The following is a 12,982-nucleotide window of genomic DNA, read 5'->3' as shown; positions in this document are numbered from 1 at the left end:
ATAAAAATTATTCATAAAAAACAAAAACAAAATATGTCTACATAAAGACGAAAAGATGAGAAGGGGAATCCTTCTCTAACGTCAAAGAACCAGATGCTCCTCATTCATAGAACCTTTACTCTGAGCAACAAGGAAGAGAAAAGCCTCTTATTTCCCCTGCAAACCAAAAACATAGCATAAAGGGACAAACTGGGCTCTTGACTTCAGTATCCAGAAGAATAGGCCATATGATCTAAACTACATGATTCTCTGCAGTCTGTGAAAATGAGTATTGTTCTCAAGGCTATATAGCAAGAACTGAAATTATATAGAAATCAAACTCCTGTCTCATTTTAAATTAAACTGCAGTGCTCAGGGTCTTGAAGATGCAAGTAACAAGTCCTCTTAAGACAAATTGCTTTGTCCCCAAGTAATAAATACATTTCAGGACAACTGAGTGTGCATTTCCCTGGGATATGGAGGAGGACGCTATTAAAACAGGAGAGAGGAAAGCTAAATTGGCCACAGCTGGGTTGTTCTGAAGGTGATTTTATTGTGAGATCCATGCTGCCAATGTTGACCTTTTTCTTCCCAGATCTATTACAATGCAAGGGCTACCAGGGGTAGCAGCTTAGGGCAGCAGCATGCAGCGTAGCTCTTGGCTGGAGGTGACAGGCAGCGAGCAGGTAAAGTTTTCACAGACATAAGCAGTGGCTTTTCCATCTTTCTTTTCCAGAGAGGAGAGGAAACCAAGCTGATGGTACAGGAATCCTGTTGTATCCCCATCAGCAAGAATCAGCACCTGAAACAATTTTATCACACTGCTTAGCAAGTTGAATAAGATCAGAGGCTAAGATCATGGTTATAATACCATCTGCTCCTCCCCAAGCATTATGGATCTGATTAACACTGAGTAAAACCTTACAAAATTCAAGGTCAAAGTAATTGCTGATTTTTCCCTCCCATATCCGCAGGTACATGGAAAACTTGTTGCTTTTATGGGCCATCCTACCACCCAAGATTAGATTGGCCCTGACCCAGCAAATGCTCAAGACCTGGTTGCTCTCCCAGGTGTTCTCTCTGCTCCTTTCTTTTTCCTGGCACCTCTGGAATGACACATCTCTCTCATCACTCACTGTACTCTTCATACTATCAATTAACTTAGGGTGCCTTCAGGTTAAGACCCTATATAGCATTACTGAAGCAATGTTTCCCCATAATAAAGTAGAAATAATTTTTTAAAACTTCATTTAATATAGCAACACATTATCCAATAATTTTCCTTTCATATTTATTCTAAAGTAAATCCAATTTAAAGGGGAAAAAAGCTCATCTGCAACTTTAGTTAGAAGCTTCCTTTTGCAACTCCTAATAATACCCTATTCATGGCATCAGCTGTTGCTTCCTGTTCAGAGAAAGATGGTTTCTCCTCACTGTTTTTTAATTGCAGCATAGACCTATTTCATAATTAAAAAGGACAGTACATCAGTCATTTAAGCCCATCATTCCCTGCAGAAAACAGCAACTGGCAATGAGGTACTTTATTAGTGTGGATGTGTGTATGCTCAAAAGAAAGATATTAATGATAGAAACTACAAGGAGAAAGCTTCTAATCAAAGACTCAGGACTTCTAAAAAGACTCAGTAATGTTTTAGCTGCATGCTTAAGCCTGGTATTGTGATCGAATTTTACACTGAAAAATATAAAAATACGTTGCTCAAAAAAGTCAGGACCATAAAAAATAATGAAGGCAATGGGTTGGCAACAACATATGGAATCTCCAAAAAAGGGCAATATTTTAAAACTAAATAGCTCGTGATAGGATTGTTTGTGATTGAGAAATCTGTCTCACTATGCAGGCATTTCAACTAGATCCAGAACCTTTCCAGTCATAAGATTCAGACAATGCACAAAGAGAGCTTTTGGAACAATCACCAGCTTCTTCCTATGTTCTGTTTTCATTGCAAGGGAACATGTTTTGAAAATAATACAATAGTCCCTATCACATTCTGGACAGACTGAGCTAAGGTGTAACAGCTTGATTTTAGCAAGATACAAAGTACATCAGCTGGCTCCCACCTCAGGTGTTCAGGAACTCTAATGCTGTCAAACTGAATTGTGACTCAGATTAACCAACTATAAATCACAGCCTCTGAAACAATCGGATAGCCCAGCTCTCTACACAAGCCCATAGTATTCTCCTGGTTCAACACTAAGGAAATGTGTCACTATGACTTATTCAAGTCAGTTTCTCTCTTCACAACTCCTGACACTTGTGATCTGGGGCTCTGAGCAGTGCTGAAGTTTGGTGGAGGGAGTTGGTGTTCTTGCTCCTGATTCCCTGCCGCCTGCTCCGCTTCTAATCCATCTGTGCCACAACTAATCTGTAATCAACATAACCATGCTGTTGCCACCCCCACTTGCTCAGCAGTCTTCAAAAACATCACTCTAATTGAACTCAAACTGCATTAATCACTTTCATAGCATGCCAACTTCCCGTAAGTAGGATCTGAAGTCTGAGCTAGCAGCCTATCCCTGTGCTGCTCCCCTGAACATTGAATTGCTGCAAGATTATGTGAGGAGCTGAATATTAAGCTAACATCAGAAGATAAATACTAATCTTGTGGGACTTCTCTGTCCAAAGAATGAGGCTGACATAAACCACAGACAGAATAGGTCTTCATAGGAACATTCTCCTGAAGGAATGGCCTGGCCAACAGAGCTCTTCCACACTCAGTCATTCCCACTGGAAAGTTCCTTCCTTCCATTCAGTAATAAAAAGAAGTGAGCAGTACATGACAAGCATGGTTTCCAACTAAAGGAATCAACTACATAATGTGTTGGGCCTTTCTTACTAATGTTAACATCAGTGGGTAGCATGATGGCATTCACTGATAGCGTGAGGGAATTATTATGAAGGACAGAAGGACTCTGTTACAGAATAGAAGAGAAACAAAACATCAGAAATATTTGCATGGCTTTTCCCAGTCCATTCTCTGGAATATCTAGCACTTCCCACAAGAATATTGTTAATGATTGCCCTACTCAAATAAAATGCTCAGACTTGTAACGCCTCTAGTTCCTTCTTGGTCATAGGATAAATCTTCGGCTTGGGCAAGGGAATGTCTGGAAGAAGCTCAATGGCACAGTCAGTCTTGCAATGGGGGGGTAACTGGTCAGCCTCTTCCTCCCCGAAGACGTCAGCAAAGTCAGAGTACCTTGCCGGCAGTCCCTCCATGGGGAGAGCGGGAGCTCGAGTGTCAACAATTTCAGCCCTCCCCGCAGCCAAAGTGAGGGATCTTCCCACAACGGGAGCCTGGTAGAACCCATCCTCAAACGTTAGAGTACGGGTTTTCCAATTAATGTATGGGTTGTGCCCGGTTAGCCAGGGAATCCCCAAAACAACCAAAGGATTGCCCACTGGGGTAACTATGAACTGGATCAGTTCGATGTGCGTGCCCATACGCAACGTAACCTCCCCAGTAAACTGGGTGGCCAGACCCCCTCCCGCCGTGGAACCATCGAGCTGCTGAAAAACCAGCGGTTTTGGGAGAGGGAAGCAGGGCAAGTCCAAAGCAGCGACCAGGTCGGGATGGATTAAACATCTGGAACACCCTGAATCGACCAAAGCCCAGACGTCGACAGTCTTAGATCGCCAGGCCAACTGGATCTTTACAGCTAGGATGGGGCAATCAGCACTCACCATGTTGGTATCGCGCCCATTCTCCACCACCTGCCCGGCGGCGCTGTTTAAGGCAGGTGGAAGGCGTTTCCCGCCGGCTGCTCCAGTGCGGCCAAAGCGTCTCCTGTAAAATATACATCATCTTCATCCGCGGTTGCCAATGCTCCCGCCAGCTGGCGAGGAGGGTTAGGTGCCTTTTGTGGTATCTTTTGGGTTGGTTTAGAGGGGCGATCCGCCGTCTTAGCTTTTTGACATTCCGCTGCGCGGTGACCTGGTTTGCCACACTTGATGCACTGGCCCCAGGCGAAACAGCGTTGCCTTTCCTCAGCCCAGCTGGAGTCAGACTGCATCCTCGGCCCCTTCCCACTGGAAGGCTGCTTGTCTCCCTTCGTAGCTTGCATAAAGGTGCGCTGGGCACGCTCAGCCTTCCCGGCCAGACAGATCCAATCATGCAGTGAGTCTGGATCGTCTCCGCACAGCGCCCACCGCAACACCTCCCGATTGAGGCCATCCTTAAATCTGTCGATCAAGGTAGCCTCCGACCATTTGGGAACTTTCCCTGCCAAAACTTTGAATTCTAGGGCATAATCAGCCACCAACTTTTGTCCCTGAACCAGTTCCTTTAGGGCATCCTTAGCCCTTTCCTTAGCAAGGGGATCCTCAAAATACCGTTTCAAAGCAGCTAGAAAGGTATTGAAGGCAGCCAGCGCTGGGGCTCTTGATTCGGATAACTGTACATACCAGTCAGCAGCTCTGCCCTTCAGTTTTGTGGCAATGGCCGTGATTTGAGCCCCTTCTGAGGTAAAACAATGTCCATATTGTTGCATATAAATTCGTCGCGTTGGTAAGGAAGAATGACAAGTTTGTGGGGTCGCCATCAAACTTCACTGAAAAGTCCTTAGCTACCCCGCCGCTCGGAGGTGCCCCAACTGGTGGACGAGCCGGGGTAACTACCACCGGAGTGGAACCACGGAGAGCCGGGGAAAAGTTCCGTGGCCGGCCCCTTCCCCTCAGAGCCGGCGATGGAGTTGGTGGAATGCTGGGACCCCCTGCTGCCCCCGGACCAGTAACGACCTTTACCAGGTCACTCACTGCAGTTGAAAGGGAGTGTAGCATGTACTCCATGGATTCGATTTTGGACTCAAGGACTCTGATCCTATCTGGCGTGGTGGAGTCCTCCAGCCCCGGCACTTCAGGTTGCTGACTCCCTGACACTTTTGTGGACTCTCTTTCGGGAGTCTGTGGGCATCGTAGTTTCCATGTGGTGCGAGACGTCCCCAGCCGGGGGTCCGCCAGGGCATCCCACAGGAACTGTTGGTGTTCAGCAAGCCCATCATCCGTCGGTTCCCTCTCCTCCGGGCTGGAGCTTGGATCTCTAGAATGGGGTGCGGGGTGGGATGGGAGGGGGCTCGAGTCCCTGCTTGGGAACGCCGTCTCCAAGAGCTGTCTGGTTGCCTCACCAAACCCCGTTGACTCCTTCCCCAATTCTGCCATCGCTAACTTCTTCTCAAGAAAATTTCTTGGTAGAGACTAGCGAGGTTTGTTCGTGGAATGATTCTCAGCTTTATGTAACGATTGCCCTACTCAAATAAAATGCTCAGACTCCAAATCTAAGTTGAAGGTCTGGTTTTATTTAGAATAAGGTGCAGAATGAGAAAAGCACGCCTAAACTCAAACTAAATAGCTCCGTTTCCAACAACGACCCCCCCCTTTGCATACAGAACAATCCCACATTCCCAGGTGCTCCTAACGAGCTCTGCTGATCGACGGGCAAAAAGACCTTGACATTTAAGAGATAATCCAAACATATTCCTTCCTGGCACAGCCCCACACATCTCCCCGTACAAGGTTTATCAGCAGCACCCTCCCAGCCAGGAACACGCATCAACACTCTGGCATGCGAACCGTTACGATGGAGCGAACATCGCAACGGTGATCATGACAAATATTCACATTATTTCAAAAAGGTCTTTGTCTCCCATCATATTGCTTTTGTTTCAGAAGCCTATCAGAAAAGGCAAGAGTGTCAATAATTATTAATGAAGATGGTTCACAGCCAATTAGATACCAGGTATGTCCCTATAAAGCTGGAGTGTCTATTAATCCTGGTTTTCTGTAAATAAGTGTGTACTAGTGGAGACAGGCTTCTCTCTTCTGCTTTACTCATCCCTTAAAGAAACAGGTAAAAACCAATCTTGATGCATTTGCTTATTTTGACAAAGAAATTCAGGGCCTGGTTTTCTGATGGAAGAGGTCTCTCATTTCTACATCAATTCAACTTCTTTCGTAGTTAATCCACCAAAATGAAACTATACAGAGAAAGCAAAGCTTGACAAATTCAATGCATTATTAAAGCCCAGGAAGACCTTTTTATTTAGAACAAGTCAGAAATAACAGCCTCTTAATAACGAAATAACTTTACTATGTAAACAAGTCAACCATATTTTCCTATTTTAATTCCACTGATGGGAGATCAGAATTGCCATGTCGTCTTCAAACTCGCAACTTCGTAAGGTTCTCTGCTGCCTTGAATATTATTCATTCCCATAGACAAGTCATTTTTTTGATAGGCTTCCTATCCTGATTCAGTTCATCTTCAGGAGAAGATATGACACAGAACAGATTATTCCTTATTCCGAAGTTGACAAGCTAACATTCTGCAAAAAATTTGAATCTTGTTTTTGGGGTAGAAGGATGCCAGCTCAACTTTGTCTAAACACATATGAAAATATTTTACTGATCCATATAAGGCACCGGGGCAACTAGGGAAGTCACCTCTACAAGAGGGTCAAGGCATACTCTGTTACATGTGTGGCACTATCCACCTCATTTTGGAAAATTGCTCCTTTGCACTGGAGGAATCAGCATTGCAAGCTGACCCTTCTTCCTGCAGATGTGAAGGGCATTCCCAAAAGTTCTTTATTCTCTTTGAACAGGAGATATATGGTAAGACAATCCTGGTTAATAGCACAGTGTCTGAGTTCTACAGCCTCTGTACCAATCTAGTATCAGATCTTACGTTTTGCCTTGCTTTCAGACAAAAACTGGTCAGCTCTTGGGAATTCTAACTCCTCCTGCTTGTTGTCCATTGTGTGTAATTATACTTGGCTTTTTAATGGCTTTTTCTTAGGTATGTACCTACGTTCCCAGCCTGCTCAAAACCTGCACCTTTCTCCACAGGGACATTTAAATTGTAAATGCCTCTATGTTTTCCTCCTTCCTTCTTTCCCACTCATTTTGTTGGTTTAATTATACATGCACTGTAACTGAACTATACCTGATTGCTTCTCTAAATGCTATTTCTGTTATGCAGACCTTAACCTCAGGGCGTGTTAGACTCCATTCTGACAAGGGCCTCCTTTTCTCCATCTTCTCTCATTCAACACACCTATGAAAAATGTCCCTCATCTTTCCCTCCACAGTTCAAACTGGGGCCTCTGGAATGTTTTCTTGGCCAGTCCAAAGCTGCAGTAGCTCCTGCTACAGAGTCATTAGGTCACCCCTAATCATGCCTGAGAAATGAATGACTGCAGCACTAATTAATTTTTACAATACAGAAATTATTATTAGCTCTCCCGGGTCCTGGAAGCTAATGGAAAGAGCACTGGCATGAAACTTGTCAAGACTGAGTATCATCTACCTTTGTTCAAGGTGTAGAACAGAAGTAGCCTTGTTGTAATAAAAAATGATAGAAAAATACACCAAGCATTTATTAAAATACATAGGGCTTCCCTCCTCCACTGGCTAGTTTATAACAGAAGAAGGAACAGGAAAGATCACAAGGGATAAACTATTTATCTATTTATTTAAGTTTATTGGCTGCCCAACTCCAGGGGACACTGGGCGGTATACAAAACTAGAGATAACATATTAGATCACAAAAGCAAGGGTAACATCTCTTAGTACAGCTTTCTCCAACCAGGTTCATTTCACATATTTGGGTTTCAACCATGTGAATTGAAATTCAACCACAATTGGAGGAGAAAGACTACTGCTCTCTCATACACATACACAAACATATTACAGGAAAGTAAGGGAAAGCAGCAAACAGACATATATCATTCCAAATAAGATCAATATAGTCATAGCTAATCTATTTATTAGCTGTTTGAATAAGCTCTTCTTTACCACCCTATCTCAAATATAGCCACGTGTTTTCTATTTACCCCCAGTATCTACCATACATCTAATTTGTTGCACTTTTTTGAGAACTGTAAGGTAAAATATCACAACCATATTTGCCCATTCAACAACACACTTTGGATTTTTCTGAATTTTTACTTTGATTCTGTGCCAGAATGGGGTGTGTTGCCACCTCAGTGAGATGTCCCAAATATTCCCTTTATAAGCTTGGCTGCTTTTGTCTTTTCTTTTGTCTATAGACTTCCTAGCCTTACTCTTTGCTTGCTTGCTTGCTTATTTTTTTCCCAGATTGACAGTCCAGCCCCTGACCCTATCCATGTCATTTGTTCCTTTCAGTGGAAGACAAATCCTCACAGTTTCACTTCCAAAAACTCCTAGCTGTCATGACCCCGTTGCAAGGCACAAAGAGCCTCACAACGTGGATCATGATCATTAAGAGAGAGAGGAAGGAGATAATTAAATCAGCGCTTAAACCAAGCACCCAAAGCACCCACACCCATGGAATCATATGCAGCTGAATAGAAGGACTTCAGATAAGCAGCGATAAGCCGCACCTGGTGCCCTGGAGGACACACCTGACCCAAGAGGACAAGGACAGCCACCGGGAAAACGCCCACACAGCCATCAAGAAACCCATCAAGGGGGATTGGGGACAATGAAGGGTGGAGGAGCATGGGACCCCGCAAGAGGGTATATACAGGGCACCTCACCACCGCACCCCCGTTCCCGTTTTTCTTTCTGTCTGAACCGTTTCAATAAACCGGAAATCCTTAATCCCTATTAAGTGAGTCCATGTCTTATTCAGAGTGAGGCTGACCCTGACACTAGCCTCCTGACACAGCCCACTTATTTTACCCGGAAATACTAAGAATCTTCCTACTGGGCACTTTCTTTGCCAGGCAATCAACTTAATACATTCAGGCCTTCTTCAGGACATACCTATATATGATGTTTTTTGTTTCTTACTTCTTTCCTTACCATTCTTTTTTGTTGGCCTTATCTTGAATTCTGGGAGTGATTAATTACCAATTCATGTCCAATCTGAAATTCATTAATTTGGTGTTGGGTTTTTTTTACAACCTCCCTGAGGTCTTTTTGGTCAGGCAGGATAAAGGAAAACCAGAAGATTAGCACTCAGTGGACAGAAGAGATAATGAAATCCTTTATAATTATCCTTTGGCCATTAAGAGGGCAGGGAATAATAAACCAGAAAGCAAACTCTCAATCCCCAAATCATGCACTGTTTATCCACACTGCTCTTTGATTCTCTGTCAGAACAGAGTGATGTGCCACCTTGCTATTTGCCTTGGGGAGATCCTGTAAGTTTATAGGGGAAGGGATGTATCATGCTTAAATTGGAGCCGTGTTGGATTTTTCTCTATTTTTGATATTTGTCTTTGAAGGTGCACACACAGTGCAGCTAACCTTTATCCAGAATATTCAGATTGTTCAACATCTTTTTCTTTCCTTCACTGTTGCTTCCCCTCATTGCTCTTTTCTTTATTTGGCCTCCTTGGCCTCATTTACTAACACAGTGATATTTCATCCAACCGCCTTTGTGTTGAGCTATTCTGTTCTTGCGTGTCCAGAGGATCATCATATCAGAGACCTGTGATATTTACTGATGGGCTACCATAGCAGTTAACAGGATTAAACCGCACTGAGGGCAAATGAGACCGTGATGGAAAGGGGAAACGACACTGATAAGAACAGTGAAGGAATGATACAAATCTATTTTGCAAGACTGTTCAGTTGAGGAGCTATATTCCAATAAAAAGAAGGCAGGCAGTTGCATCTCAAGGCTAAGTGGTAGGCACCTGCTGGAAAGGAGGTATGAGCTGAGAGGCACAAGGAAACACAGGAGAACAGGAAATTTGGAAGAGCTGTTCAAGTCCTTCTGTCAGGAAGACCCGTGGCCAGCCACGATCAGTGGAACTATTCCAAAGGACAGAAATACTCATGATTTGAAAAATGTTCCAAGACACAACTCCTAAAATTCACCACATGGGCAGATGCACATAGCATCAAAGATCTCTGCAGTATTCCTAAAAGTAATAGTCTGTGGTCCTTGGGAATACATTTCTAATCTAATAGACATTTAAAGCTGTCATACCATCCCCTCTGAGTCAGCAAAGCCTACCCCCTGTCTGCATTTGAAATGGAAAATATAGGGAAAATATGGTGAAGAAAACTTTTAAAAGAATCACTCATCCTACTCATTCCCCCATTTTTTAAAAGTAGTTTCCAGAACAATGAGGGCATATCAAGTCAGTTAGTTAGAAGGGATTCCAACACACCATGCAAATCAGTATGTATGGTGGACGGATATAGCTATTTTAAAGTATGCAGGCACTCAAATTATTGTTATTGTTATTATTTTGATATCTGAGCTTTTTTTAAGGGATTCTGTATTATTTTGCATTCCTGAGAATCACATCAACATAACTTAAACTCCCAAACATTTTCTCCAGGAAATATCAAAAACATGACTGTCCATGCTTTCTACATTAACATTAGCTGTACCCCTGGTCAGCACTTCTGGTGATTCCATGAAGGACACATTAAATCTTCAGTATCTTGAAAGCTTGGCCACAGCTTCTTCAACTACAAATCAGGGCCTACTTGTGTGAGGGAGGGAAGAATGGAAAAAGACCGATAACCAACTCCTCCCCCTGGTCCCAGCTTGCAGTAGAAAAGCAGCAACTAATCCTTGAGGAGATTTTGCCTCAGGACAAAAAGCAACCGTCTTCCAAATTTAGAGCCTTTTGCCACTGCTGAGCTGAAATGCTATCTAACTATTCTTAAGTGGACAGAAAACTATAGCAACATTAATTTGCTGCCCCAGTGTTGATCCCAATCCTGCCTCTATTCACTACAGGCACCTGATTTCCTTCCAGAGTAATGAGTGACCAACCTTAAGAGGTTTTATATACTTCGAGGCATGGGAGCAAGGAGGAGAATTCTACTTTAGCTACAGCTGAGGACAATTTAAGTTTGTCTTACTCGTGGCCTGGGAATGAGATGGAAGCAACATTGTGGAGCCACAGTAGAAAAAAGAGGTTGCCAAGGTATGTTTGTGCTGTGGGAAGGGGCAAGTTAGAACATGGCCATAGTATCTCTTTAAGCATGTATATCTGAAGTAAAGCTGGTTTCTTGTGTTACTGTTTTCTTTCCACTTCAAGGGTATCGTTATTATGTTTTTCCAGGAGAAATTAATTACTGATGACCAAATTCATTATATTCACCCCAAGAGCTTTAGCTACCAGCACTTTGCTGCTATGGAATAAAGAGTGGTTTCAAGTGAGACAATAGTACATTCTTTTAAAACCCTGTCATTTGGCTTGTCTGAGCAGCAATCTCATCTCCAAAATAAAATGAGTTAAAGCTATTTCATCACCTACAGGAAGGAGGATCAATGAATAGGAAAGAGAAGTTGCAAAGAAAATTAAGATATGCCTTTTGCAAAAGGCCATGGAGCAGTTTAGGAGGATAGTTTTTCCCAGACTAGTTAACAAATACCACCCTCTCTATCTTATTTCATGTGAATTCCTAGCCTCAGGCTAAGACTTCCATTTGATTTCTCTACAGACTGAACACTACTACTGGTTATGCTTAGATAGAATATGTGTAGCCCATTGTAGATACAGATAAGCTTCAACAGATCACACACTCCAACACACAAATTCTTGTTTTGTTCCAATCCCCTCTCCTGATTTCTGGTAAGATTTAGCATTATTTCTGTTTTTTGTTATACTTACAGTATATTCACCTATAATTTTAATGTGAGGATATCAGAACACTGTTAGGAGGGATAGCTGTATGTGCCATGGCTACATATGGCTGGTAATATAGTAGTTTTTTCTTATCTTCCTAAAAAAGTATTATATGAAAGCTTGATGGGCAGTGGAGTCCATACTTATTGACTCATCTGGTGAAGACCATGGTAAACAAGAAAGTGAGGATCTACATTTAACTGTGTATAAAAGGTCTAATATGTAAGTATGAAATGTGTATCATCTGCAATGTTGTGAATACCTATGAAAATAAATATTCATAGGTTGGAGACAGGTGCATGTTAAACTCTGGTTACTGGGGATAATTTAAAAAAACAATGAGTGTGGGGAAAAACTGCAATATTTTGAACGAATCTGAGGGAAAAAGACATTTTGTTATGTGACATAAATGGATGGGTGAGAATGAGATGAGAGAGTATACCAAAAGAAATCCAAGAAAAAATGAGAATGATCGCTGTTAGGTATTTACTCAGAGAAACTCTGTTTTTATTACATGGTTTTAGCCTAACACTATTCATGTATATGGTTTTAGTCTAACACTATTCATGCTCACTTGAGGGAATGATATTAAAGGCAAAACTGAAATACTTCGGCCACATCATGAGAAGACAGGACACCCTGGAGAATTTGCTGATGCTAGGGAGAGTGGAAGGCAAAAGGAAGAGGGGCCGACCAAGGGCAAGATGGATGGATGATATTCTAGAGGTGACGGACCCGTCCCTGGGGGAGCTGGGGGTGTTGACCGACAAGAAGCTCTGGCGTGGGCTGTCCATGAAGTCACGAAGAGTCAGAAGCGACTAAACGAACATGTATACACTGGACAAAAGACAAAATTTAAAAGGATGATTGCTTTGATTGTTTATGATGAAAAATGGAGAGAAATGGTGAAAGATACAAGGATAATTAGAGATTCTGAATGTGGGACAGATAATTTTTAGTACTGTCAAAAATGGATCTTGGAAATTTGTCATGAAATAAAAGGGAAGTGAAATAATCTAGAGTGAGTGTAGAATTATTCCAAGAAGAGAAAGTACAAGTTGTTTATGAGAAAGTATTAAAAAATAAAATCATCTCATAGCAAAACGAATGAAAAGTAGACATAAGGAAAGATAATGCTGAATCTGCTTGGAAGAGAATGAAGATGTTACACTGCAAAATATAACAAAAGTGCATAAAGTTATGCAAATGGGAAATATGAAAAAGACCCTTGATGGAATGATTAAAAAGAGTGGATGAGAAAAAAATGCAAATAAAAGCATGACTGTTACAAAAAAAAAGAGATTTATATATTGTGTATTTAGAGAAAAGGATAGGTGAAGGAATATAGTCAAACAGAGGAAGGAACAAATAAGAGTAGAAGAGGCAGAGAAAATGCAAAGCAATT

General features: G+C 42.2%; 1 protein-coding gene across 2 annotated transcripts in view; it reads right to left on the bottom strand.

Moving 5' to 3' along the window:
- Positions 1 to 497: 497 nt before the first annotated feature.
- Positions 498 to 12,982, bottom strand: part of SPATA20 (spermatogenesis associated 20) — a 48,534-nt gene continuing 36,049 nt past the window's right edge. For both annotated transcript variants that reach the window (XM_063293220.1, XM_063293221.1), the window contains exon 16: positions 498 to 781. In XM_063293220.1, coding sequence (XP_063149290.1) covers positions 611 to 781 — 171 coding nt within the window. In that variant the 3' untranslated portion in view covers positions 498 to 610. The remainder of the gene's footprint in view (positions 782 to 12,982) is intronic.

This window comes from Candoia aspera, chromosome 2 (genome assembly GCF_035149785.1).
Source record: "Candoia aspera isolate rCanAsp1 chromosome 2, rCanAsp1.hap2, whole genome shotgun sequence".
In the NCBI taxonomy this organism is placed as follows: Eukaryota; Metazoa; Chordata; class Lepidosauria; order Squamata; family Boidae; genus Candoia; species Candoia aspera.
Note: the sequence above shows the minus strand (reverse complement) of the source record. Positions and strands in the feature narration are given on the sequence as shown.